At 38.7% G+C, this 13,533-nt stretch overlaps 3 protein-coding genes across 3 annotated transcripts; 2 read left to right on the top strand and 1 right to left on the bottom strand.

The window, feature by feature from the left end:
• Nucleotides 1-227: 227 nt before the first annotated feature.
• On the top strand, nucleotides 228-1,682 carry LOC138306594 (uncharacterized). The gene has a single exon (XM_069247033.1). It carries the CDS (start codon nucleotides 228-230, stop codon nucleotides 1,680-1,682), a length of 1,455 nt encoding a protein of 484 aa, XP_069103134.1.
• A 293-nt stretch (nucleotides 1,683-1,975) lies between these two features.
• On the top strand, nucleotides 1,976-2,575 carry LOC138306593 (uncharacterized). Its single transcript, XM_069247032.1, has one exon. The coding sequence runs from the start codon at nucleotides 1,976-1,978 to the stop codon at nucleotides 2,573-2,575; it is 600 nt and encodes a 199-aa protein (XP_069103133.1).
• Nucleotides 2,576-9,659: 7,084 nt separating this feature from the next.
• Nucleotides 9,660-10,941, bottom strand: LOC138306550 (ficolin-2-like). The gene is made up of 3 exons (XM_069246996.1): nucleotides 10,929-10,941; nucleotides 10,491-10,655; nucleotides 9,660-9,948 (listed from the first exon to the last, which is right to left on the bottom strand). The coding sequence occupies exons 2-3, from the start codon at nucleotides 10,597-10,599 to the stop codon at nucleotides 9,692-9,694; spliced, it is 366 nt and encodes a 121-aa protein (XP_069103097.1). The 5' UTR covers nucleotides 10,600-10,655; nucleotides 10,929-10,941; the 3' UTR covers nucleotides 9,660-9,691.
• Between the last annotated feature and the right edge of the window lie 2,592 nt (nucleotides 10,942-13,533).

Below are 13,533 nucleotides of genomic sequence, written 5' to 3'. Positions count from 1 at the left end.
TCAGCGAATATTCGGGTATATCCCTTAACCAAGTCCTTTTGAAAGGCCCTGATCTTACGAATAACTTGCTTGGCGTGTTACTTCGCTTCAGGAAGTAGGAGATAGCAGTAACTGCTGATGTACAGCAAATGTTTTACTGCTTCTCAGTAAGACCAGATCATAGGGATTTTCTCCGTTTCTACTGGTACAAAGATAATGACCCCTCGCAACCCTTGACAGAATACAGGATGACCAAACACGTGTTTGGTAACGGTCCGTCCCCCGCTGTGGCTAGCTATGGACTCAGGAAAACGGCTAAGGATGCCGAGACCGATTATGGAAGTGATTTTTATGACTTTGTACAAAACAACTTCTACGTATACGATGGCTTGATTTCTGTGTCGACTCCGGCAAAAGCGGTTAGCCTTCTCACACGTACTCAAGCAGCTTTGGCCACAGGTCATATTCGGTTACACAAGATCTGCTCCAACTCCCAGGAGGTTCTCGACAACTTCCCATCCGAAGACCTTGCGCAGGATTTAAAAGATCTTAATCTTGGCGATGACGACATACCGTCTCAGCGTAGTTTAGGCCTGTGTTGGAGACTTCATACCGATGCGTTTTTCTTCAAGGTGTACGACACTCCGAAGCCATACACTCGTCGTGGGGTGCTCTCCACCATCAATTCCCTCTACGATCCTTTAGGTTTTTTGGCTCCGGTGATCATCCAAGGAAGGGTCCTGCTTCGCGATATGGTCGCGGGAACGGTTGACTGGGACGAGCCCCTATCTGAAACACAACGCGTCAAGTGGGAAACCTGGGAGAAATCTCTATTACATCTTCATAGCTTCTCAATTCCGCGAAGAACTCCCATCTCAAAAGGTGACTTGACCAACGAGGTGCATATATTTGCTGACGCTTCGGAACGCGCTATAGCAGCAGTGGCGTATCTTACCCTAAATAACAACGGAGAGACTTACACCACATTCCTCCTGGGGAAGTCCAAGGTGGCCCCCAAACATGGCAACTCCATACCGCGCCTAGAGCTGTGTGGTGCTCTGCTGGCTGTCGAAGTAGGCGAGATTCTTTCTGAACAGTTGTCGCTACCTCCAGAACAAATGACATTTTACTCCGATAGTAAAGTCGTCTTAGGATATTTGAATAACCGTACAAGACGGTTTTATGTCTACGTTGCCAACCGAGTAAGTAGGATACTCAGATTCTCGAAACCAGAACAGTGGTTTTATGTCGCATCGGAGAGTAACCCTGCTGATGAGGGCACACGGTTTGTACCTGCATCACAGCTGAAAGATAGTATGTGGATCTCTGGACCACCTCAACTTTTTCTACGCTCTACGTTAAAGGAAGAGTCGTTTTCGCTGGTGGAACCTTCGCAGGATGAAAATGTTCGCCCAGAGGTTGTTGCTATGAAGACTCAAATCTCGCCTACCTCTGTTACAGATCTAATACACAAACATTCTGACTGGATGAAACTTATTCGAGCTGTATCTCGGGTCATACTTACCGCGGAACGTTTCAAAAATCTACAAAGAAAGGTTAAACCTGATGAATACCAAAAGCCCCAAGGACTGCTGCATGCTGCTGAGGTATTTATAATCAAAGAGGTCCAGAAACAAGCAGATAGTCGTGAGGTTGACGTTCTTGGACAAGGAAAACCTCTACCTAAAACAGTTCTCTACTAAAACTGTGCCCTATTATAGACGAGGATGGACTACTGCGCGTTGGCGGTAGACTAAATATGTCCAGCCTGCAAGAAAACATCAAACATCCGATTCTGATCCCAGGGTCACATCATATAGCTACTCTCATTACGAGACATTACCATGAATCTGTGTCTCACCAAGGGAGGCACTTCACTGAAGGAGCAGTCAGGGCAGCTGGATTTTGGGTGACTGGTGGTAAAAGGTTGATATCCCTCCTCGTACATCGTTGCGTTATATGCAGAAGACTCAGAAGTCGCCCCTGGACTCAGAAGATGGCTGATTTGCCTATTGACAGGGTCACGCCCACACCGCCAGTTTCCTTTGTGGGAGTCGATGTCTTTGGTCCATGGGGGATAACAACTCGACGTACTAGGGGTGGTGTTCTTTCCAACAAGCGCTGGGCAGCTCTATTTACCTGTATGTTTACGAGAGCAGTTCATATAGAGGTGCTAGAAGAGATGAGCTCTTCCTGTTTTGTAAATGCAGTTAGAAGACTGTATGCTATACGCGGGAAAGTAAAACAATTCCGGTCAGACAGAGGAACAAACTTTGTTGGTGCTACCTCCGATCTTGGAGTCACTGTAATCGAAAGTAAGGACATGAAGGACTTCTTGTCAACTCACGGCGCTACATGGATATTTAACCCTCCTCACGCCTCCCATTTTGGCGGAACATGGGAAAGAATGATTGGTGTGTCACGCAGGATTCTCGATGTCATGTTGTTGGGAAATAAAGGAAAGGACCTCACCCATGAAGTCCTCTGTATCTTCCTCGTTGAAGTTACTGCCATCATAAATGCTCGTCCTTTGGTACCTGTGTCATCTGATCCGGAGCAACCATTCATCTTATCGCCATCCACTCTTCTTACCTAGAAGACTGAAGATCAAACGTGGACAGAGTCCGTCCAACATCTTAGTCTCAAAGACATGTACCATTCACAGTGGCGCCATGTCCAGGTCCTTGCAGAGAGGTTCTAGTGTCGTTGGAGAACAGAGTATTTGGCTTCCTTACAACCAAGGAGAAAATGGCAAGAGAAATCGTGCAATGTGATGGTTGGAGATGTGGTGCTAATGAAGGATTCACAGACAACGAGAAACGATTGGCCTAAGGGAATTGTGACACGCGTTATTCATAGTGAGGACGGATTAGTACGTCAAGTCGAGCTTCGTGTGTGTCGCGACAACAAGATATCTAACTTTCTACATCCTGTCTCTGAAATTGTTGGACTGGTTCCTATGGAATAATGATAAGGAGAAATGTGACATTCCTATAGCTACGAACATTTACTTGTGTTGACACATTCCCTATTATATGTGTCATACTTCGAGATCAAGTCAATCTCATTACAAGTGTTTGCCTTAAATAACTGGAATTTTAATTTTTACTGCCAAGTGTTATTTTGTTCAATTTTATATGCTGTCAAGTTAAGAAACATAACATCTTGCTTTATAATATATAGATAAGATATATATAATATATAATATAAGATATAGTGATATAATAATATCAGGCGAGGAGTGTTCTGCCTATTAGGCCTGTAATTATATGGGTGTATGCTACCTATAATTTTTATGTGATTTAGAGTTATCGCCCTTTGTATTTCTCCATATCCGCCCAAATTTGTTTTGATACGGTTCTCAATATGCTGTTTGCCACTTTTAGCCTTTATTGTGGCCCATACTGTGTAAGTCTATAGCTATATAATAATATTTGTTGATACCTTTATTATATAATAACATTGTTTCAAAGCCAAGGTCATAGAATAAATAATTAATCGATAATTGCAATATTATGATATGGGGTCGAAGCGGTAAATTTAACCACGTGTTTACGGTGTTTGTTTCTATAACTGCACTTGTTTCAATACTCATTTGTCTCGTCAACATGTTACTGATCTAGTCATTAGATATTATTGATATATTTCATGTCCATTTATTATAAGTTACTCAAGCTTATTCTGCCAGTATTGTAAAGTAAAGCAACAAGCCAGTTTATTAAAGATGCTTTCGCCATAATTATATTAAAAATATTTGCAAGTGTAAAGTGTATAACTGTGTATGGATGAGACAAGAAATAAGTGTAACCATATCTTTGGTACTGTTAAAGCCGCATAATCCGTATCTTTCAGGGTTCGTAAATCAACAAAAGAAAATTAGGATTCATATGTTATAAAAAGTTATCAACTTTCCCCTAATTACACACCAAAAAAGTCCCGAGTTCAAAGGAAATTAATGATTAAAAGTTCGATACCCAGAGTGTTTGAATATGCATACCGCGCCCTTTTCAATGCTTAGACGATCACGTGACTTTCCAGACCAAACGAAATGGCGTGCCTAGTCAAAAGTGTGTCGTTCATGTTAGCAGGAACTTCTACGGATGAACTTGTTGCTTATCGTGACATGGGAATGTTTTGTGATAAGTTAAAGAGTCCCCCAGAACAATATATATACATTATCGTCGTGTAAACAATACTTCCATTCGGTCATTTTGAGTGTTTACAATACGGCGATCGGTTGACTATGCTTTGCCTAATTTCCGGGGGCCACCGGAGGGATATTTGTTGGAACGGTATTTAAACTTCGTATAAAATACGTGTTGCGATACAATATACATTGTACTAGACTAAATAATAAATTGTACAAAAATGTACCAGATATATAAATAATGGTATTGATAAATAATGAAATAGACAAGATACATCGTACTAGATAGAGACCAAATGGTTATCTACATGTAAATCTTTATCTTTAGTGATACTTTTTTAAACAAATATCTCAGACGATATTTGACTTGCTTTTGATAACCATTTGTTTTATAAACAAAAAAGGTCCAAATGAAATACAATAATAAATCTAGTAAAATAAACTCGGAGAGCAAATTTGACATAATATATATTTTTGTTCAAAGTCATATGTGTATACATGTATACATATCTATTAGTGATAAAAAAAACCACCATGTACCGCCATAAACGAGTATAAAACTTTATACATGTAGATTCTATGTATTTTTCAGATGTTTATGTTGGAAAAGCTACATGTTCGTTAAAACATGATGATAAATTTCTGGTGAAACTATAAACATTTGGTTATATGATTTCAAGGATTACAAAAAATAAAAAAAAAATAAAATAAAAAGAAAGGGTTGAGGTTGAAATAAGGCGGTCTAATGTGTGTTAAAAGTTCTGAATGTCTAACATGCAATTATGTATATATTTTCTGTGTAGATAATGAAGACAGCTCTCTTGGTTAAATTTGTGATGTACATGTACATGGGAACATATAGCTTGCCAATGAACCATATAGCTACCATATTATATAATGTCCAGAATTCGCCTCTGAATCAAATGAATCAGAAATATGTATGTACACTGTATAATGAAAGACCTAGGCGTTTCTTTTCAATCATATTCATACACAAATATCACATACATATACATTGTATAGTGTACATGTACACATATTGTGCATTGAATTTTAAGTCAATCAAAAAATGACTGGAGTTCAAAATAGCATCCAGTAGTAAATAAGCTGACTATAGCATGTGATTCTCATGTCATCAGAGTAATTAAAGTAAAAAATTCATTTTTTAGTCTGTATATAGTCTAACCTGGTGAAAAATCTAACTTTATTGAATTATTTTGTTAGTTTATTCTTATATATTCAAGTAATCCTAATTCCTTTAGTGTGATCTTTCTCCAAACACTAAGTGGAGTTGCTAAGAGCTTTTACCTGTAGACCTTGATTGACCTGGACTAATTAGAAGTTATTGTCAGTCTATTCCTTTCTAATTCAATCAAAACTTTGCAACTTAAAAATAGTCAATAATGAATAATGCAATTTAACAACAGGCACCACAGGCTATTGTCTCTACAGATATATGGATATTCTTATATATGTGCAATATGTGTATTACACAACAAGATTTTTTTAATTACACATAGGGATATCTGTATATCTATAGATTCAAAATCTTGAGATTTGACACTGACTTTTGCAACAAATAACATTTGATCTAGCCCCAGTCTTGTTTGCTATTTATTTTCTGTATTTGAACATTTCTAAAATGAACACTACATAATTAAACAACTCAGACAAATGACATATATTATTTTAATTGGTTTATTGTTCATAAATTATTCAAAAGTTATACATACTAGGTATGTAAACATGAAATAATCATTATTATTCCTTTTTTCATTTGTGTGAAGAAGAAATAAATTATTTAAAAATATCCTGGTGATAATATGTAAAGAGTAAAGAATTATTCTAGTTTTGTCATACAAGTCTGAATCTGTCCTTCCTTCTTGAAAATCATTTCTTTCTGGTTCATAATGGGTACATTACAAACATACTGTATTTTTTTACTGTCAGTTTTGATCTGAGATACACGTAGTTGTTTTTCCTTTTTATTTTTGGGTGAGCTGTCATCACATCTTGTACGTCTGTCATCTGGTTGAAGGTCCCATACATTCTATAAAGAAAATATGGAGTAAATATCAGTTAATGTTCAGTGATAAATGCTGTATATATATATACATGTATGTACATAATCTTCCAGTGTAAGCCTACATGTAAAACAAACTAGTTCTAATTGTTTTCTGTCCAACACAAATTTATAACAATAACACATCTTTTGAACACAAGTTTATCAAAATCAAACCTCATTGGTACTACTGAGTCATTTCGTGAATTACAGAGGTCTAGGCAATTTCATGTGAAGAATAATGGTACTAATAGTATTGGACATAATATATAATACATATTGTAAAAAATCAATTACTATTCCTTACTTACACCACTTGTATTGTATTGGTGTGAATTTTATATAATTAAGACCCAGCAGATAGGGTAACGAGTACGTGACCAATTGCAAGTGTACACACACGGGCACTGATGAACTAAGTTTGAAAGTGGCTTCTTTAATACAGTAATATCCCTATCACACATTAAAAGGATACATATCACCGCGTATATATAAATATACAAATATATATCAGAAAAGATATCACACTCCTCACGCTGTAACAGTACATGTACTGTAGCTACATGTATATCATACATAACACTAAAGAATGCGATCATCTTTTAGGGAAACGCGTATAATACGACTCTATTAATGCTCCTGTTGTAATCCAAGATTAAAGCTGTTCTATGTTCCCCAATTTATCAACAGTTTTCCTGATTTCTAATCTCTATTTTAATATGGTACCAATTCCAAAAAGCAACCAAACACTTACAGTATAAAATATAACTGTTACCCCTTCGGGACCCCACTCACCCTATAGAGACGAAGAGAAGTCAGTTTATGTGGTTTTGGTAGATCATTCACAATTCATAGTTAACGTTGTTGTCATAGCTCGAATTCGTTTCCATATAATATTCTCAGCAATTCACAACATTTTTAGTTTAAATAATCTCCTTATTCACTTCAAATCAGCAGTTGATTCTAAGCCGGCGAGCTTTCACTGCAAAGCTCGCTCCATTGCGGTAAACAACTTTTATTTCCGGGCATGCGCAAAGTAGCATTTCTAAGCTTTGTAGGCGGTAACTTTTGACTTTCTGTCGGACCGCTCAAAAGTCTGAAATAAAATTTTGCATATTTATATCTTTGGACCTCTTAACTTTCTAGACTTGTAATTTGGGGAAAGTTCATAACTTTTTAGGGCTATTACACCATATCTTGTCATTGTTTGTTTTACGGACCCTGAAAGATACGGATCATGCGTCTTTAATGTTGTCTATTATGCTGTATTGCCATTTACATTTAATGTAAATAATAATCAAACCAACATCAGCATACTTATGTAAACTTTGTTTACTTTCAGCTATCACTATTTCATCAATAAATCTGACAAGTTCATACATTCGAGCGATGCTTGTTTATTGTCAATACATATAATAAACCCTGTAAAATCGTTGCGAAACCCCGATAGCCATAAAGATGCGAAGAAAGATACCGCGAAAAATGGGTTGTCTCACACCATATTAGGAGGAAACGCGATATAAGCAATAATACGCTCACAAAAAAAAAGTACCATAATGTGTTGAGTACGCATTACAAATGACAATTGTTTATATCATCTTCTGTACAAACTGTACTTGTATAAAGGATCTATAACATGCAATCTTGTATACAATGCATACAGTGCAGTACTGTTGATGTATCTGATTACATCAATGCTATTGTTGAATGCACCCATCGGAATACACATATGGATTATGTCTAGTAGATTTTCACAAAAAAAATTTTTTTGATTAAGCTATATCGAGATTTTCTGGTCATTTACACGGGATATATATGAATAAATAATGGAGTCAATACTGAAACAAAACACGAACTCATGGGGAAAAACCCCCAAAAATCAAAAACAAAAACAGAATTATAATATTTACATATTTAACCTTACCATTGCATTTCAAGTGTGTACGTGTAGTTACATGTATAATACCCATAATGATATAAAACTTCTTTTTGGATATTTAATAATTAATTATATTACCAATTTTCAATACAAATGTATTTACTTTTTTAAAAAAATGCTAGAATTATTCTGTATGCCTGATTACTTGTAATGCTTTCCTATGGAAAACGTTAAGCTAAAGAATTCCTTAAAGGTAATGAAGGTTAATGAAACTGACCCCAGGGGTGTAGAGATCTAAGTGATCGGAACCCCTGGAGTATCGGAGGTGATTATGTACATTTGTATAAGTGTTAGCAATAAGTGATACGTTAGAAATGAAAAGATAGATAAATACGAAATACGGTCGTGTAATAGTTTTCAGCATGCTATTTGGCATAAACGTGTTAAGCCGCTTGGTGTCGTTGGTCATGTGACTTAGATGCCAGCCTTGAGTTCAGATAATATTGCGAAGACATCTACCATAATATTTTTATTTAAATAAAATGCGTGCGCCTCTACACCTACTTATATAAGTAGGAAAAAATCTAACGATATAGGCAGGTTTAGCGGACTTTGTGTGTCTGTATACATGGTGAAAAAGGAAATATAAAAAAGGCTCGTGGGATGAAATTGAGAATTAAGAACCCGTGTTATGTTTTAAGCTTTACGATATAAGATGATTTTGCCTATGACGAATGCGCGAGATTTTGGTGTTTCGGAGGTCTCCCCAGCGAAAAAATATTACTATTTAGAATGGCCGAGATGAGTTTTACGATGTAAGTTAATGATTTTAAAGTGTTCTTATCATAGTTATTTTTCGATTAAAAGTTACCTGCATTTAGAAATGATAATTGTGAATGTCTTCATACCATTATGCAACCAACCCTGCTCGATCTGAACAAAGACATGCCGCTTCCTACGCCCCTGGTATATTATAAGACTCTTTCATATGCATATATGAAGAATAGGGATATTCTACCAGAGGGTCACAAAATGTTGTAAAATCCAAGGCTTGCCGAGGGTTTTACAACATTTTGTAATCCCGAGAGTAGAACATTCCTATCCTTCATCCACGTAAGATATTTTTTTCTCTCATACCTCAACGTTTCATTGTAATTTCACTACTATGATTTCCCGCCATTTTGAAATCAATTCGAAAGAAAACGGGACTGCAAGTAAATTCTCCATACATAAAATTTGTGTGATATTTCCAAAACAATTTCCTTTGTTTTTCAAATAGTGTGTGCTGTCCTGGAGAAGGCTACAATAATGTTTATTGGTATTTGACTGAATGATGATTTATGACATTGATTTGGGAATCACATTTGATTTGGAGGGATAAATAACAACTATGGTTTTCTTTCCTTAGAAATCTTTTAATTATTAAGACATTCAACAGACGCAGCTATATTATTACACATAAAAATATGATTATATTGACTGATGTTTATGTGATTAAATCACAGTAACGATACACAGATTTAAAACCAACTGTTTGATGAAATACAAATAAAAATAGATACAATATGGAAAATAACAAGGGATAAGATACATAATAAATTTGTTGATTCGTTTGTTGTCCGTGTTAAACACCGGGATGTTTCACCATCATTCTGGACCTCATCAAAGGTACGCGACCCTGGCCAGAGTAGAATTCCCACCACCACATCGATAGACGATCATCCCCAGTATCCTGTACGTACGGCCCGTTCAGGTTACTATGACTACAGGCTTTGTACCACCAGGCGCCGTTACGACTTACAGCACAATTACCTTCATCCACATCATTGTCATTGTCGTAGGTAGAGAACTGGTCACCGTCATGGTAATCCATACCATCATCTGTCAAAACACAGACAGGTTATACAGGATTGATTACACCGAACATCGCGGTTATATTGTACTGTCATACTAGTTCGGGGACCAACTGAAGCTGACTTAAATCTTAATTATACTTAACTACTAGATTCATACACTCATATGTGAATCAATGTGTTTTAACTCAAGTCGGTATTCAATTTATATGTTTATAAAGACTGATGGACAAGGCTAAGTTGCAGTAAACAATAACACACACAAAATCTAATCGATAGTCGACATTATGAGTTTCTGATTTCTCATCTCATTCGGTGATGATTCTATAACTGTTTGTCAATATTGTGTAACTCCTATGTTAGTAGACCCAAATTGCAAAAATATATCGTATGTATGCTATTTACATTTTAATTTGAATTGTATGTTTAGGGTTTCAACGCTTTCCTGGTATACAAACGTACAATGTGGAAACTTTTATAATTTTCCTATTCATAAAATGATTTGGTAATGATGCTTTCTAAATGCTTTTTAAAGAGATAAAACTCTTAACAAACAAACAAAAAACTTACAGGTGGCATTCCCGGAGAATCCCGATACCGACAGTCGGTACTTCGATGACTCGTCCCCCACACGGAAGTCCTGGTACTCGGCGTACTGTGTATCGTTCTTCCAGGACATCAAATTGATACGAAGTTTGGAGCCGTTCTGGGTTAGGAGGTGTATTATGTTCAGACCTAACAAAATATTTATTAAATCGTCAGACATTGATTTATATATATGTCTTTGTATCACATGTTGCTGATGCCGACAAACAATATAACTGTAAAAAAACAAAAATGAAATATAACCCATGGTACGTTATTCTAGATAGTATAAATTTTGTTATTTTTGTCTAAGCACATACATTTGTTATTGTTATCATAACTTGGTTTTTGTACCGAAACATAAGACATCAGTCAGGAAGAATAATAGACTTGTATAATACCTCATATATACACTGTACTTACCGGCCCAGAATTCCCCGTCCTATATGTCACCAAATCCTGTCTGATATTCCGTCCAGTTCCGGTAAAAGTCTACAGTACCGTCCTGTCTGTTCTGTATCAGCTGTTAGTTAAATAAACAAAAATAAGTCAGCGATATTTATAAGATGGAAAAGATAGTACAGCAGTTCATTGTTCAGTAAAGTAAAAACATGGCGTCATATGGAATTTTAGTCAATGACAAATATTCAGGGTAATGAAGTGTTTCCCTACATTCTGATGAGTTCTAGGTCAGGATAATGGTGATATATACTTGTTTTACCGCTGACAGTCATCGTGCCCGCTTCGCACTCGCTTCACACTCTGCGCATGCGCTACATCCGGCAATACAAACACCCCTCACTCACTAGAGGCAAATATTTACCCCGGTAACATTGACCCCCGGATACTTTCACTACACTCCTCCCACCTTTATGATGAAGGATGCAGTCCCGGATCAATACTTTCACCTGCAGGTACATCGGATGTCTGGGCTTTGCATGCAATCTGGGCCAGAAGCCACTGTAATGCTTAGCAAAGAAACTGGATAACTCTTACCTTTTGTTTTGTCTTCTCCATAGCCAGAAGCCACCGAGACACATCCCTCAGAGCTATACTTGGGCAAGAAGCCTTCCCGCTCTAGCTCATCAATTCATCTCAGACCTGGATCTGGCTGATCCCCATCACGCGAGTGTTTCACTGGAACAACCTTCTGGCGTTTCTCAGTAGACGTTTCCAGCAATTTATCCACCCTGACGTGTCGTATTTGGAGCGATGATCACCGCCACGGAGTACAGCTGGTTTGGGGCCGACCTATCACCTGACCCCACGAAATATGGCTTATCTGTCTCAAAGACAATTTTGTCATTCGCGACAGCCTTCAGGGCACGAGTCTTCTGGGACCGGAGAATGACTTTAACCATTCGAGTAAACCCGAGGGTAAAGGTTGGCGCGCGCGCTACTAACCACAAGCCTGAGGGACGTAGAAAACAAAAAAAAATCAAACGTTTTCCAGAGTAAGCAATGTAAATTACACCCCTCTGGATCAGCAGATACCTCACTCCTTATTATATAATCGCAATAATAACACAATATTGCCCTCCGTCCCCATTGTCGCAGGACTGTCCCTCTACAATTGGAAGTACCAAGGCATGGACGTTTTCGCACCAGCCTCAGTTGGCTCCTCTCCAAGCAGTCCATTTTGGCCCGGCCATCGTCCCCCCCCCCCCCCCTCCCCACCCCCCACCCCCTTCGTGTCTCGGAGGTGATCCCATCCCAACTTCACCCAAAAGGTTTTTCACCCTCGATAACCAGGAGAGTTCCTTGAGCATGTCTAACCCAACTCATTCTTCCTTCTCTCAGATTCCCTGGAGATGCTTAGGAAGAATGTCCTACAGCCACAAACCATATCATCTGGGATGTACAAGAAGACTCCGCCCATAAAGGATAGGCATCCTGTCCACAAAAATGATGCCACTTGTCTCCGGACCAGCCCTCACCTCCTTCCCTCGTGCTCTCCGCCGAACCATCCAAAACGCATTTCTGAACGTGAACAGTGGAAAGGTAACCACATTCTCTTGATGATACGATCAGTAAATGTGAAAGTGAGAATAGGGAAAGAAGTCAATGTGAAGTTCATCTCATTCAGACATCCCAGGAGAAAACAGACTTCTTCCAGTACGACCAGATAATCCAACCTCCAGACTGTCATTACCACAATCAAATGGACCCTCCAGCTGTAGCTACACTGGCCGCGAGTTCATAGGCTCCAGATGCCAAAGATATGTCACAAGATCCTCCCAAGTCCCCTGCCGGGCCCATAAGCCACGTGCCAAAATACATCAAGGCCGTCTTCCGCAGTCCCAATACCTCCATGTCCTCAGGTGGCAGATTTTAATCAAATATACCAGATAATGTGGAATTTGAAGGCATGTACCTAGACATAGACATTGGGATGGGCCTGAGAAGCCTGGTACCCAGCAAAGTCTCTCCACCTCCTGGTTTCCTAACATGTGTATGTTCCTCAAGTCTCGATCTGTCGCGTTTCGTGATGGGTTCCAGGGTCGAACGAGACTGACAAGGGTCACGGCCAGAAGCCCGTGTAACTTCCTGGCATCTCCTTGACGAATACCTCACTCGTCTCTCACTCGTCTGATGAGAGGCTGACCCAGCTTTCCTTCTGCCCTCTCTTCTGGTTCAGGACAACAAGCCACTGTCCCCCTGGATGTTGATCCATTGTCCAGAAGGAAACTTGATCTACTCTTCGTCCTGGAGGGCTCCATGTAGTGCTTCCGAGAGGACTGGACTAGAAGCCCAGACCTCTCCTTCCCCAGGCCGGTTTGACGGGAAGGCGTCTCTGCAACTTTCACTGGAATTAGGCTGATCGCTGCTTTCTTCGGAGACTCAAAAGATGGTTAAAATAGAAGAATCCGGGGTCTGTCCTGTCACATCCAGTTCGAGTCACTGAGGTGGAACCAGATATTCTGATTTGACTGGGCAGAAGCCGCAGTGCCAACATCCTCCATTCTCTATTCCCAGTGTGGACGTCGGATGCCAAACCGAACGTCTCTCACCATCCACCGAAATGTTG

The sequence above is a fragment of the Argopecten irradians genome, chromosome 13, assembly GCF_041381155.1.
Source record: "Argopecten irradians isolate NY chromosome 13, Ai_NY, whole genome shotgun sequence".
In the NCBI taxonomy this organism is placed as follows: Eukaryota; Metazoa; Mollusca; class Bivalvia; order Pectinida; family Pectinidae; genus Argopecten; species Argopecten irradians.
The sequence above is the reverse complement of the archived record's forward strand: the minus strand, read 5'-3'. Positions and strand labels throughout refer to the sequence as shown.

Excerpts from the sequence above, each read along its gene's own strand:
- LOC138306594 (XM_069247033.1), top strand. The coding sequence starts at position 228 with ATGACCAAACACGTGTTTGGTAACGGTCCGTCCCCCGCTGTGGCTAGC.
- LOC138306550 (XM_069246996.1), bottom strand. The coding sequence starts at position 10,599 with ATGTCCTGGAAGAACGATACACAGTACGCCGAGTACCAGGACTTCCGT. Across the intron at positions 9,949-10,490 it reads ATTCTCCGGGAATGCCACCT|ATGATGGTATGGATTACCAT; the intron begins GTAAGTTTTTTG and ends GTGTTTTGACAG.
- LOC138306593 (XM_069247032.1), top strand. The coding sequence starts at position 1,976 with ATGGCTGATTTGCCTATTGACAGGGTCACGCCCACACCGCCAGTTTCC.